General features: G+C 37.3%; 1 protein-coding gene across 2 annotated transcripts in view; it reads left to right on the forward strand.

The window, feature by feature from the left end:
- Window positions 1-15302, forward strand: part of cntn4 (contactin 4) — a 160074-nt gene that overhangs the window by 32501 nt on the left and 112271 nt on the right. For both annotated transcript variants that reach the window (XM_051896479.1, XM_051896478.1), the window contains exon 3: window positions 12172-12292. In XM_051896479.1, coding sequence (XP_051752439.1) covers window positions 12172-12292 — 121 coding nt within the window. The remainder of the gene's footprint in view (window positions 1-12171; window positions 12293-15302) is intronic.

Below are 15302 nucleotides of genomic sequence, written 5' to 3' on the forward strand. Positions count from 1 at the left end.
GTCACAGTAACTATTTTATGGTACTTTTCATCCTTTTTGGAGCTTGAAAGCCACTGGTGTCCATCTACTGTCATGTTGACAAGCATTTTGTTAAATATCTTTTTTGTGTGTTTTCTATAATACATCTTAACATTTACAGTTAAGATTATTGAAAAGTTTAAAGTAAAATCATTCACCGAATGAAATCTGAATGGTCACCTTTCCTGGAAAAGCAATATGCATTTATTCAAAGCAGCATAAAACATCTGCCATGATTATTTCCATTCTTTCCACATCTCAATATTTAATATAAATCATATCCACATGTGGCCAAAGTACTCATATCTATATCTTTCTCTTTCCATTATCATTTATCAACCCAAAGATGGATATTCCCCTTTGGCGCCGGACTAGCCCCATCTCACAGAACCCCATTCACTCTAATGGCTCCCGCAGAGCATGAACAATACGGGCAGCGTTTCCATCGTTCCCTGACCTTGAACCAATTTATATAGCTTTCTGTCGCTCCCTTCCCGCAAATGCATGATCAGATGTGTTGGGGGCTTCATCGAGCATGGAGGAATGCATTTTCTTGAAAGTTCACCAGGGCACGCCGTGTGTCGTCTGCCACAGTTGGATTTACAGATATCGTAGCTCTTTTCTTAAAAAGAGCGGACCATATCTTTAAGTTTAGCTTTTCCCAAACCCAAGGGAGAACATGCACACAATTGGCTTCAAGTCTGGGTTCTAAACAGACTTATCTGCCCGTATCTATAAGAGCTGAGCGTGGAAAAGCTGCTCTGCCCGTGGCTTATGGAGTGCAGAAATTAATGGAATAGATTTTGGATTTTCTAAAGAAGGTTTTGCCTTGTCTGCTCATTGTAATTTATTCTCGATTCACATTGTGGTTTGTGGTGAGATCTGTAAATTCACATGGTCACCTGGTCACAGAGATTGTGGTTTGTGTATTTGGTTTGTTCGGAATGGGATTTTAAAAGTCTAAAGCTTGTAATCTTTAATGGCTTTCCTTTGAAAGACATACTGAAATCTCTAGCAATGTGTGTGTTTTCAATAAAACGGATTACATTTTTCTGAAAGTCTTTAGTTATAAAGCTAAAGTAACTACAGTAAGTAGCCATTTGTCTTCAGTGTGAGAAACCGAACGCAAGTGCTCTTAGTTCAGTGTTTTCACCTTGAAAAATCCCCTTTTTTTTCTTTTTACCAGCATAATACCTTTCATCTTTATGCATAAGACTTCTATACAAATCTTCAAATCCACACTCAGACGAGGGCGAGCGAGAAAAGTTAACTGGAGTTTTTGACTTGGTGCTCAATTGATTGATTCCGGCCCTTTGCCAAGCTGGATTTCGAGACGTGGCATATGAGGTCACCCTCACACACAGACTGTGTTAGAATTGTAAAGGTAAAGGTACTGTATGTTGTCATGGTGACAGACACTGCAATGAATTGAATATAAAAGTGTCAAATTCTGTATTATGCAAACAGCTTTAAAGTTTGAAATTCTTGAAATGTCTGACACTTGTCATTTAATGGTGGCGCAATGGACATGTGAATAGAGAATGTCAGACTTCAGTAAATGAGTTCCAATGGCTAAATAGAAATGGTTTTGAACGTCAGAATATGCATTTATGCATGCATTTTGATGTATTTAATGTTTAAAACCGTTTCTCTTATAACCGTTTCTCTTATATATATATATATATATATATATATATATACACATATATACATATATATATTGCCACTCAAAGCTACTCTTTACTGTGATTACCACAGTTAAGGGGTAGCTTACAATTTGGTACACATTAATATCAAAGTACCATGGATTACCATCCAGTGTTATTTTAGTATCATTGAGAGACTATTAGAGTTTTGAATTCGTTTTTTTATTTTTATGTTTTCCGTTTTCATATTAATTTTAGTTTTAGTTGTTTTGTTTTGTTTTTTGTCATTTTTATTATTTTTTTACAGTTTTTATTAATTTTTTTATTTCAGTTTTAGTTATTTTTAGTACATCAAATTAAAGGACATGAAAATGAGAAATATTGCCTTGGAAAATATCTAAAATAAAATTTTATTGAAATAAAAAATATTTAAAATTTAAATGAAAGTTAAACAAAAGGTGCTGCACGATTAATCATATTTTAATCATGATAATAATTTCTGCTTTCCTTGATTAATTAAAAATAATCTTCGCGATATTGGCCCACTAGTTATTTGTCCTGAAAATGTTTTTTATTTTTTATTTGACATTTCCGTTATCTTGCATTGGTAACAAGCCTCCACTATCTTTCCAGCTTGGGGTTGCCAGATTTCTAGAGCTTAAATCCCCCAAACAGAGCTTTTCTCTTAAAAGGATTCATTTTCTGGCCAGTGTTTTACTTAAACTTGGCAACCACACACACACACACACAATCTCTGGGCTGCAAAAAAGCGCTAATGATCTGACAACACCGACAAACATATGTTGAAGTTTAGTGATGTCCATTGTGAAATTCTATTCAAATTGAAGTATCATACAGCCAGTACGTGTTCTTTCATGAGGTTGCATGTGCAATTTGGCTGCTGCTAAATCTGTGAACGAACCTTCTCTGTGACGAACAGTAATAAATCCAAACTTGATTCTCTGACCATATTGTTTGCAATTGTGGTTGCTGAATAAATGCACTCTGTGCTATAATATAATACCATGGTATTGCCATATTATGTACGTCCAAAAATGAGGTGTGATCATGGTAGCATGTCCACAAAAGCATGTTTTTGTATGGTTTTGATATAGTTTTTGAATTAAATTGGACTTGGTCCTGAGACTCTGGTTCTCTGTCTTCTTGCTCTAATACATCTCTTGTCATTAATAACAGCAGCTGTAGCTGAGACTTAGAAACCTTTAATCTGATCATTACAAAGAGTAGCACAGTGTTAAGATTAATTAATACCTCATTAATCAAACACAAACTAGTCTTAGCAGCTGCCGCAACTGATTTTGCTCATTATCATGCATAGTTTGTTATATATTTTGGCTGTCAGAAGCACTTGAGAAGTGAATTATTTCAGCTGAATTATTGACAGCCCATGATTTAGCCACCCAGCGGAACTAATACTCTCAGGAGCAGATTTATGAAAGCCTTCAATACATGTTGGAATTTTCGCTCATGAATTTTCAGGGGCTTGATCAATGATTGGAGCGTGGCAAGAGCCCCAACCAATCGCAGGTCCTCTTGCTCTGCATTGATCCAGCAATGCAGTCTTCACGCTGACAATGTCCTAGTAAATCATAGTCTTATGTGTGAACCACAGGACTATTAGAGTTGAACAGGGTAGAAATGACAATGAGATATTCTTATGAAACTTTGCCAAGTTATTACTCCCATTATTGCAATATGCATTTTTTATGTTTAGACAATAGACAGTTAGACACTAAATAATTAAATATGTGCTGAAACACACAAACAAAAATATATGGTAATATGGAATATTTGGTAATAATTAAAAAAAAATAAAAAATCTTTATTTCATTATGAAACTTTAGGAACAAAAATAAGATTGTTGATTTTTTTCTGTAACTATTTCTGCCCTTTTTGATAGGCCAGTAGGTGGCGACAAGGGGCTGTCTTTATGAGTGACTCATTTTAATCATTCACCCAAACGATTTGATTGATTCATTCAGGAAAGAATCAAGTGACTCTATTTATGAGAAAGTCATTGATTCATTCACTCAACCAATTCGTTCAAAACACTGATTCATTCTGTAACAAAACACCATTGATGCGCTGTGGCTTTGTTTGGAAATAGTTTCATTGGTGGAGCAAAATTAGACAAACGCACTGGCAATATTGTGACTAAAATGAAAGTTATTCAATATTAACTTCTTTTTTGAACTGCTGTATAAAAGCAATATCATAATAATATCATAAATGCACACATTGAATAAGTTGCCAGAACTCAATGTTGGGTTTTGCTTGAACTGTTTATGAGTTTTACCAGCAAAAAAACAACAACACAGTTTAAGGTGTTTATGTGACTTTGCACGTTGTCAGTTTTTTTTTAATAATATTTGGTGTATTGTTGTTCATTTAAACGCACGCAAATCACTTAAAATACAGACTCCCATTCAAATTATTTTGCAAATAACTTTAGACTTAAAGGTGCACTTAGCGATTTTCTGAGAAATGCTGTTGAAATCAGACCGAGCACCACAACACACTTGTAGCCAATCAGCAGTAGGGGGCGTGTACACTCTTGATGGGGGAGGAGAGAGAGTGAGCAAGAGGGAGCTTTGAAGAAAGAATTTAGAAAGGATGGCTGAGAGATATGGAGCCAGATCAGTCTCATTAATATTTCACGCACACAAAAACTATTTGCGTGCATGAAAAAATATATACATTCACGTGCCCAAAATAAAATTATATATTCATAAAATACATTTCACAAATGCAAAACACAAACCATAGATATACAACTGTGCACAAAAAGTTTCGAATGTTTAAAATTTACGAGTTTATCCTTGAATTTGAATATGTAAATCATCATTTGCATGTGAATCGCCTTGGATTTGGCGATTCACATTGGACACTTTCCTGGCAGCACTCTCCTCCCGCCCAGATCAGTCATAGTCTTTAGCCAGTCAGATTTAAGCTTATCAATCGACCAATCATTATCACGCGAGGGCGTGCCTCCCTGGGCGGACCACAGTTCAAATCATGGCTGAGCAGAGGTATGTGCAGTTGATCGGTTCATTTCTATGTTTACTGAAGTTAGAGATCATTTAAAGCTAAAGTTTATTAACGATTAACAGATATAAGCAACTGTTGTGGTAAAAAGATGTCCCATATTTTGTCCAAAATGAAGAGGAAATGATGCTTGTTTTGTTGTATTTTAGATGCAGGTACAGAGCCCCTCAGACAGCTCCCTCAGTTACAATCACGCAAATGCTTGGGTGAGCAAAACAATCATCTGGGTGGCCAATACCCACCCTAGCTCCCACTTAGCACTGGCCTCATCAAGATTGTTCTTTAAATAGTAAATAGATTGTTCTTTAAATCTGAGAATATTCTCAGAATACAGCAATGCCTTCATGGTGATATTTGCATCCTGAATTGCGATTAGTCTTATTTTTGACCACAATTTGCATATTGAATTGTGATTGGCCTTGTTGCCTTTGCATTTAACTATAGTCGCCTTTACATTGCACATTTACTTTGTTGGTTGTTGTATGCAGCCTGAAAACAGTCAACTGATACCATAAAGCACTTTTTGTTGATGTACTGTAACCTATATTTAGGTTGATTCAGCGACATTAGACAATGTTGTTGACTTGAATTAGATCAATTCATTTAAATGCTACTTCCTACAGTAAAGTACATTTTTGGGGCCTGTTCTGTTCTATCTATTATTTTAGTGTCTTTTGATTTTTTTTTTATGCCTTTATCTTAAATCACTGTGATCCACCATTCGGGATGAGAGAGAACGAGATAAGAGAAACTTCTATGCTATCTCACGACCAATTTGTACATATTTTACGAGGTGGCTAATTTGTGCAAATTCATACGACCTAATTTGTACGAATTCATATGATTTGTCTAAACCCCAGTGACGAGTAGGTTTAGGGGTGGGGTTAGTGGTAGGTAATTTGTACGAGTTCATATGAATTTGGCAACTCATAAAATATGTACGATTTAGCAAAATAATTCATACGAGTGAGGTCGTACGAATTTGTACGAATTAGCTACCTCATAAAATACGTACGAATTGCCGTGAGATCGGGTTGGAAACTTTGCAAACTTTTGTCATGTTATTGCTCTTTTTATCAACTGCTATTCGCACCCTCAGTTGTCCGTTGTTCTGTGGACAACGGCATCTGATCTACGCCACCCTGTGTCCTGTTGCCAGGCCAACAACGGCAGTGTCCTATTAGCACAGCCCTGCGGACTCCTCAAAAAGACTATCAAGCAGGCTACAGCTGTGGCTGTGATACAGCGCTGTCCTGATCCTCGTCCACGTCTGCATTTCTGCAGCCTCAGCCTCAGTCTCTCCATCTGGTCTTTGAAGGAGACCAGAAACCCCAAGTAATCAATTTTTAGTGAGACACTCCAGCGCCTGTGATATTTCAAGTACCTCCTGACTTTGTGAAAAATAATCTTGCGCAGGATGACGTCTTAATACCAGGCCACTTCGGTTCCTGCAATTGACTGCATTAAAGCTTTCATTAGCTTTCATTTCATTTCATTGATGACAGTATTAGCGGGAGCTGACTTCTTGTTGATGAAAGCCAAGACTGTCTCTGAGTAACAGAAGCCCTTGTTCTGCTCCAGGTGGACTCACCTGCTCCATCTCTGGGGACGCAATTATTCTTCTCGTGTCTGCATGAAGGCGCACGTATTCCTAGATGGCTGTGCAGGCAAGCCCTTGTTAATTGGTGATGTCAGCGATTCACCGCTGGCCCTGTTTTCTTTCCTACCGTTCTCGTTTTTATGTTTCCCTTTTTGGCACCTGCTTCATTTTGTTGTTGGTTGCGCTAGCTCGACATTTTCTTCTGCATATGTATATATCGATAAATGTTTTATTCATGGAAACTGCAAACCGGTCCTGTTCCTATACCTTCTCCCTCTCTCTCAGACTTCCTCCTAACGCTTGTTTGAGGTATCATAACATGTTTGGCAGAGCAAGCCGAGATGTTTTTGATGAGGAAAAATGCGACTGAGACTAAAGTTTAATCCACTGTCGTGTTTCATTTGTCTTTCTTGACACTGCGGGGATCTTTTAATGAGTATGCGTCGTTAATTGACTGACTGGGATATGCGGTTGATCACAACACATGCTGGTTGAAGAACAGGAGGTGCACTCTTGCAGTTTTGAACCAACTCTTCTTCCCAAAGGATGCACGCACCTGTTCTTGAATAATTGTGCTGTTGCCACCATTTAATTTGACTTTAAAGATCGTATTTTTAATTAAAATGTTAACTTTGTTTACTCTTTCCTGTGTTAACCTCAGATGGTTTGTGGATAAACTGGAAGTTCTTACAGAAAAATCTTGTCAGTCCTTGTGGTGTTGTTATTCATTGCTGTACGTTGTCATGGTGCAAGACATGATGCAAGGCTTATGAAATGTGTCTCATGCGTTGTGTCATATGTCCTCTGGATATATTCCGTGTGTGTTTGTACAGGTGATTGGCCCCTCTGCATCCAACATCAACAGTAACATATGACAATATAACACTAGTGTCAAACATACAGAATATGTTTAGTGCTCTCCCTCTGGAATTGTGCACATATTGGTTGAACAAATCTCTTATGAAGTTTGTTCTATCCCAGTTTAATGTGCATAAACAAATCTATCTATTTATCTATCTATCTATCTATCTATCTATCTGTCTATCTGTCTGTCTGTCTACATTTTGTTCCTTAAAAAAAGCTTAAAGTTTATCTCTCACTTTGTCTCCTACAAGCAATACAAGCTCTCAAACCAGAAAGCATTTTTCAGTTAAAGGAATTACATGCATTTCTCAGAAAAGAACCCTAAGAAAATGGTTAGGATTTCTGCTGTTTTTTTCCCCATCTTATTGCTTGTTTAAATTGTTTTGAAAATGTTCTAAGCTGCTTATTTATTTAGCGCAACCAATGATGTGCTGACACATCTTGTCGCTAAAAAGCATTTTTCTGTTATTTTGAAGCTGTAATATGTGCAGATGTTCTCTGGTTTGGGGAGAAAATGCTCACTTCTGCTACTTGTTAGAAGTCAGATGACCTTTAGAGCTTTTTATGGCTGCTCCACTAAGTTGGTTAGTCTCAATTCTACTTCCTCTGTTTTTACCTTCACTTTTGCAAAATCAGTTGGGCAGAGATCCAGCAAGGTGAAGTGTAATACTTAATGAGTTTTCTTTGCACCGAGCCAACAAACATGCACAAACCAACAACACCTAGTGATATAAAGTGATATAAAGTACAAGTGTAATTAGCTGAGGCTGTAGGTGTAAGATTATGAAGAATGTACATCAAACCAATGAAATTTGCTTCATGCCCTTTTTCTGTGGAGACACTTTTAGGTAACTAGGAGGACTGATGCTAGACTGTCTAAAAGACTGCAGCTGTAACAGCAGCATTATTATATATCTATCTATATAAATATATATGTATTCAGATATAGGGCCCTATTTTAAAAATCTAAGTCCATGATCTGAATCGCATGGCGCAGGTGCACTTAGGGCATGTCCGAATCCACTTTTGCTAGTTTAATGACAGAAAAGATGGTCGGTGCACCAGGCGCTTGGTCCAAAAGGGTTGTACCTATTCTCTTAATAAGTAATTTGTGTGTTTTGGGTGTAAAGTGCAATAAACCAATCAGAGTCTCATCTCCCATTCCCTTTAAAAGCCAGTTGCGCTTGCACCATGGCAGATTCGCTATTTACTTGTCGGAATTTCCAAGTGGAAAGACTGAACACTTCTCCATTTTATTTGTAATATTTAAAAATGTTTGTGTGCTGCTGCACATCCCAGTGTGTGTAACACGCGTTGTGCACCCACATATAGGCACATACTACTAACGCACCCTTTATATAACAAAAAAAAAAAATACTGCGCCATTGACTTTAGACCAGGTTTTTGTTGGTCAATAGCGCAGTCGTTTTCAGTTGCCTCAAAATAGCAACACGCCAACAATGTGCCTGAACACACCTCGTTTTCAGACCAGCACGCCCATGGGCAAACAGATGGGCGTGAGTGCATTTGCTATTTAAACAACGTGGTGCTGGACGTGAAAATGATAACTGCGTCGGCCTAAAACTAGCAAAAAACACTTGTCGTGGCTGTCGTCACATTGCGCCGGGCGTATGATAGGGCCCATAGGATCAACTTTGAAAAAAAAAAAAACTTTTATTCAGCAGGGATGCATTAAATTGATCAAAAGTGACAGTAAATACATTCCAGGTTGAATTTTTTGAATCCTAAAAACCTACTCATAATTGGCCAAACAGGTTTCGCATTTTTGCAAAACAAATCTAAACAATGTGTTGTGGAGCAGTGTTTATCACCAGGTACAGAGAGAATGTACCGTGGTGTCTCTGACACTAAAATAAGGGGCTGTCATTGTCATGTCACAGGAGGAATTAGTGGAGATAGTTAGAGCTGAGATGAAGTATCTGTCTGTGTGATGGGAAGCAAAACAAGCCCAATTAAAGCACCCGGGACCTAGAGAGCAGCCGTACAGGTGGCAGTCATCCACACGCACATACTTTGCTGTTCTTATGCTTTAGTGTTATGCACTGTGGATGAAATTCTGTGTAGACAACTGTTCATACTTGCTCACACATATACACCCAGTCCAATAAAGTGGGAAAAAAAGGGTTGCGAAATAAGGCACTTAGTATCGAATGCGCTCTTCACCGGTGATGTAAGTATCCATTTACTCTGGAAAGACACATCAGTTGTAGTAGAATGGATGGTGAATACAGACTGATACTTGAAAATTTTGAGATGAAACAGAACATGAGAGCTGGGTATATTTTTGATATTTGATCACATTATAAAGCCTTTCACTTGAAAAATATAATTCCTGAAATTTACATATACTATATTCTCAAATTACTCTGATTTCACAGCAGGCGGTCACTTGATTTCATGTGTTATTTCTAAATTAACACACACGTCAGGTTTCCATTTTTTATGGGGACTTTCCATAGACATAATGATTTTTATACTGTATAAACTGTATATTCTATCCTCTAACCCTACCCCTAAACCTACCTTTCTATCACAGAAAACTTTCTGCATTTTTACATTTTCAAAAAACATAATTTGGTATGATTTATAAGCTGTTTTCCTCATGGGGGCCAAAAAAATGTCCCCACAATTTAAAAAATGACTGGTATTACTATTCCATGTCAATTTGTTATAGTTTGTAAATGCAATGTTACAACTTAAGTGTGTTTATAAAAAAATAAAATAAGTGAAATTAATCAATGTTCAGTGTTAATGCATGAAATAAATTGGAATCTATTATGTTGAGAAAGGCATTTGATAGAAACTGCATTTTGTTGAAACTGGCAGTTGTATGGATTTTAAGTTCTTTGTATTTTATTATTTTATTTCTTATATTGAATTGTCTTTCAGATTTTCATATGGAGTGAGCTGATACCAGAATATTTTTTTTAATCAATTTAAAAAAAAAAAAAGTTTTGTAAAACTGACGTATTTCACAAAAACTAATTTGTCCTTTCATTTTTGTATATCCAGAAGAAATGTAGAAATATATTTTTAATACATTAACTATTGGATTTTTTTTTTGTGCCAACACTTTTTGAATATTGTCTGAGGTACAGAACACATTTACATGGCTTATGGCAAAACATTATGCAACTAGGCTGCCTAAGAAGAAATACGTTTTTAGAAAAGACCTCCGGAAAAAGAAAATCCAACATTTTGCTCCTTAAAAGAAGCTTAAAGTTTATCTCTCACTTTGTCTCCTGCAAGCAATACAAGCTCTCAAACCAGAAAGCATTTTTCAGTAAATGGAATTAAATGGATTTCTCAGAAAAGAACCCTGAAAAAATGGTTATGATTTCTGCTGCTTTTTTCCCCATTTTATTGCTTGTTTAAATAATGTTTTGAATTTTTTAAGCTGCTTATATTCACCACAACCAATGATGTGCTGACACCCCTTGTCGCTAAAAAGCATTTTTCTGTTATTTTGAAGCTGAAATATGTGCAGATGTTCTCTGGTTTGGGGAGAAAATGCTCACTCCTGCTACTTATTAGAAGCCAGATGACCTTTAGAGCTTTTTATGGCTGCTGCACTAAGTTAGTTAGTCTCAATACTACTTCCTCTGTTTTTACCTTCCCTTTTCAAAATTTGCTACATCAGTTGGGCAGAGATCCAGCGAGGTGAAGTGCAATACTTAATGAGTTTTCTTTGCACAGAGCCAGCAAAATGCACAAACCAACAACACCTAAAGTGATATAAAGTACAAGTGTAATTAGCTAAGGCTGTAATGGAGAATGACAGACCGCCTAAATACAGTAAAGGATCAATTTAGTTAAAAGTTAAAACTTCCATTCAAAGTAATGCATTACAATATTGCGTTATTCCCTAAAAAAGTAACTAATTGCATTACTTAGTTACTTTTTATGCAAAGTAATGTTTTACATTATTTTTGCGTTACTTTTTCTCATCTGGGCTGGGCTGTTTGTTTGGTTGCTTTTATAACAACAAAAAAGTTCTATTTTTGGCAAATGTAAAGGCCCTTTTACACCAAATTAAAAATGAATAAGCCTCGGTCTGAAGGAAATGCAAATTCATGCCTGTACAGTAGAGGGCGCAGCTCAAACAAACAAGCCTTTCAGCTGTGCTGACATTCTGGAATACAGAAGAATAGGACGCAGGAGAAGTAGTAAATGAATAAATGCTCACATTTAGTATAGAACTAGTCTAGAATAACCATTTCGTTTACACAGCGTACATTTAAAAGTAATGTGTTACTTTACTAGTTACTTGAAAAAGTAATCTGATTACATAACTCTCGTTACTTGTAATGCGTCAACCCCAACACTGTATGTATATACATATATGAATATTTGACACATTATTTTTGCATCTGATGATATTAACACTTTCAGTGACAGATTTTGTGAAAATGTGGAAGCATTACAATTTAAATTAATGTCTATGAATATGGTTAACAGATTGATCCAAAATAGTTTCTTGGTACAAAAAGACTTATCTTCTCTCTTTGCCTGTTTGGTCCCATGTCTCAAAACCCAGAAAATGGTGCTGTTATCCGAGCAGGTTGCGTGAGCAATCTCAGTGTGTCACGTCACATGAGGAGCCTCAAATCACAACTGAGAGGCGCTTACCACACGTCTAATTGCCCGAGCGTTTTCCGTTACAACTGCGCTGCCATAGCGAAGGTTAAAAACAGACCACAGAGGTGATGGAAAGCAATGAACGAGTGTCTTCAAACCGTTGTTCTATATCAATCAGCGGCGATTCCATTACAGTTGCCGTGGTGTTAGTTGAATTAATTGATATGTTTTGTCTGCTTGTGGTTTGACTCTCTAATGCCTTACCAGTGCTGGCCTGCTCAGTGCCACCAGCTAATAGCTTGTTTTGCAAGCAGGTTGGGTGTCTGTAAGTGGAGCGTGCTGATCGCTCTCTTTCTCTCCCTCTCTCTCTGTCTGTAGGCAGGAGCCCAGTGTTCTCCAAGCAGCCAGGCAGCATTGTGTTTCCAGTAGACTCCATGGAGAAGAACAGAGAGGTGGTTTTCAGCTGTGAGGCGCAAGGTGACCCTCCTCCTTCTTACAGGTGAGCTGACTGCCAACTTGCCACTGCAAAAACACTGTTGTTTGGTCATCTGCATCACTGCTTCAGTAAATTGTACCTCAGTCCCTTTTTATCGATTTCAAAAATGCACATGCTCTTTTGTGCCAATGCACATTGGCGTCAATAGCACCACGTGCGACATGACATGATAAGCGCTAAAAAATTTTCTTGAGAGTTTTTTTGTCCTAATCGCTTGGTTTCTATTTCTGCAGCATTGCACTGGGCAGCCCCGCCCAAAGTGAAATCTCATGGGTCCAACATTTTTCCCATCATAGCTGTACATTAAACATCAAACATCTGATTTAATTTGTTTTTTTCTCATTTTATTTCAAAAATAGTGACTGTTTTCTGATAGGTTTCCTGAATGCTCCCCACATCTGCCATTGGTCGGGCAAACAAATAGTCCCTCCCCAAACTCACCCCATTGGTATGGCCAATGTTCCTGTGTAGGATTTTTCATAGATTACAATGTTTCAGTAAAAAGTATGTATGTAAATATTGCTGTTTATTGCTATGTATTTGGTGCATATAAAGGAAAATGAGTAAAGAAAGATATAAATTAAACTAATTAAAAATTCAATTAGTGGAAAAAGTATGGAAAACATGCTTTGGTTATTTGTAATTAGATTCTTTAGTTTTACATTTTAGTTCTTACATTAAACATGTTGAGTCTACTTGACATGTTTTCAAACAGTTACACAATTATTGTGATATATACTACTGTTCAAAAGTTTGTGGTGGGTAAGATTTTTTAATGTTTAATGTCTCTTAAGCCTGGAACACACCAAGCCGACGGTTGGCCGTCGGGCAGTTTTTGTTAGTCGGCCGACTAAGTTTTCTCAGTGTGTTCCACACCGTCGGCTGAAGTTGGTCCTCGTCAGCTTTTTTTCGGCCGATTCCACATGTTGAATCAGCATCGGAGCTCGTCAGTCAGTTGGGCCATCTGATCATTCTGATTGGCTGTTCAGCTACTGCCACCTACTGGTACAGAAAGGCATTTCTTCTTACGCAGGCGCAGAACGGACTTGCTACTTGGCCGTCGGGTATCAAGCGTCGGTTTGGTGTGTCAGGGCAACTTTGGACCCAGACGCTGCCGATGTGAGCCAACCCCACAGTCTGCTTTCGTCGCCACTAGTTCATCGGCGTCGGCTTGGTGTGTTCCGGGCTTTATGCTCACCAAGGCTGCATTTATTTGATTTAATAATAAAAAAACTGTCTATTTGAATATATTTTAAAATGTAATTTATTCCTGTGATGGCAAAGCAGAATTTTCAGCAGCCATTACTACGTTCTTCAGTGTCACATGATCCTGCAGATCCAAAACATTTGAGTGGTAGTGTATTTTTGAGCCGTTTTCAAGCAAATGCATAATTATTGAGATATGTATTTAGAAATATTGTCAAAAGACTGAAAAATATTGAGAATTTTAGCTATATATTGGCCTGACTCTCTTTTCATTCTGCCTCACATATTATGATTTATTTATTTATAGTTAAGCATGTTCTTAAGTATGCTAATGTAGCGTCTGGCCTCTAATGAACGTGTTCCCCTGACACCGTTCAGATGTGCTGTAGAAAGACGGATCCATGTGCTGTTCCAGAATTGATCAAGCTTAATGGAAAAGCTAATCAGTAGCTTCCTCTTTCCTGTCAGGAAGGTTGAATCATGGAGCCTTTTGATGAATGTCCTTCTTTCAGCAGCTCTAGTGTCCATCACTTTCAAAGTGCATTAAGTTCAACCTCCTGAACTACTCCCATCCTTTCGCAGTGCCTGTGTGCTATATTCCAAGTTAGAGTTTTGGGTTTTCAGTAGCTGGTACTGGCACCAGCTACTGAAATTTCGGTACTGTGACAACCCTGTTCCAAGTCTTCTGAATCTTGTCAGTGAATTAGTGGTTCACAAAATGATTTGTTCATGAATTGGCATGATTCAGTTCTCAGGTTTAACTCACTGACTCAAGGATTGCAGCAGTTCTCTAGTTAATTGCACAAGGTGCAGAAGGACCACTTTTATGATAGCTCGCTTGACAGCTCCTAAATCATTGTACATGCAGTTGTTTGGTCAGAACGTTTTTAAAAATTTCTTTTTATGTCCCACAAAGTCATACAGGTTTGGAATGACACAACATTGATTAAATGATGGCAGAATTTTATGTTTTTACTTAAACTATTCCGTTAAGCCCGTGCACAAGCCCGGAGGATAATCAAAGCTGTAATTGTAGCTTTTGAGCTAAGGCATCTGGTGTGTGTCTACCTTCTTGAAGAAGGTTTTAGTAAAGAATGTGTTACACAGAAAGACTTAAAGTGTGCAACATATCCTCAAACCGCCTCCTGTCTCCTGAGCCAGATGGTGTTGTATAGCACTACGTAATGTCTGGTTGAGCATGAGCACGTAAAGCATGTGCTCAGCAAATGGAGCGTCTGGTTAAAGCTGTCACTGCCGTGAGGTGTTTGATGTTGTGATCCTATGTAATCATACTTCAGTACTATTATTTTTATGTCAAACTACACTTTAAAGTGAAAAAGTGCATTTCTACCTTAACTGACCTATATAACATACTTTTGTTGGTGTAACTTAGTGCAGTCAAGTTGATTTGGTCATACAGAATAATATTTTGACATTATCACAAAATAAACAGTAACAGGGTGAGCATGGTACATTATTTTTGTTTATTATATGGATATGCATAAATAAATGGACATAACATATTTATCTGAGTTGCAATTACTTTATTATGTGAGAAGAAAAAGTTGAAACTCTCTCTGTAATGTAGGAAAACACTTGCCTAAATAGTAAATTGTACAGTTTACTACTACGAGAATATAATTGCATGATTTGATTGACCAATCAGAATCAATTACTGCAGGGAGCCATGTCAAAAAAAAAAAAAAAAAACCAGCTCTTTTTGTTTTGATTAATCAGTCATAAGTTAGATTTTAGCACTGCCACATAACCATTGGAATCACATATTGTCCATGTTGTTGTGGTATAT

The sequence above is a fragment of the Ctenopharyngodon idella genome, chromosome 6 (genome assembly GCF_019924925.1).
Source record: "Ctenopharyngodon idella isolate HZGC_01 chromosome 6, HZGC01, whole genome shotgun sequence".
Lineage (NCBI taxonomy): Eukaryota > Metazoa > Chordata > Actinopteri > Cypriniformes > Xenocyprididae > Ctenopharyngodon > Ctenopharyngodon idella.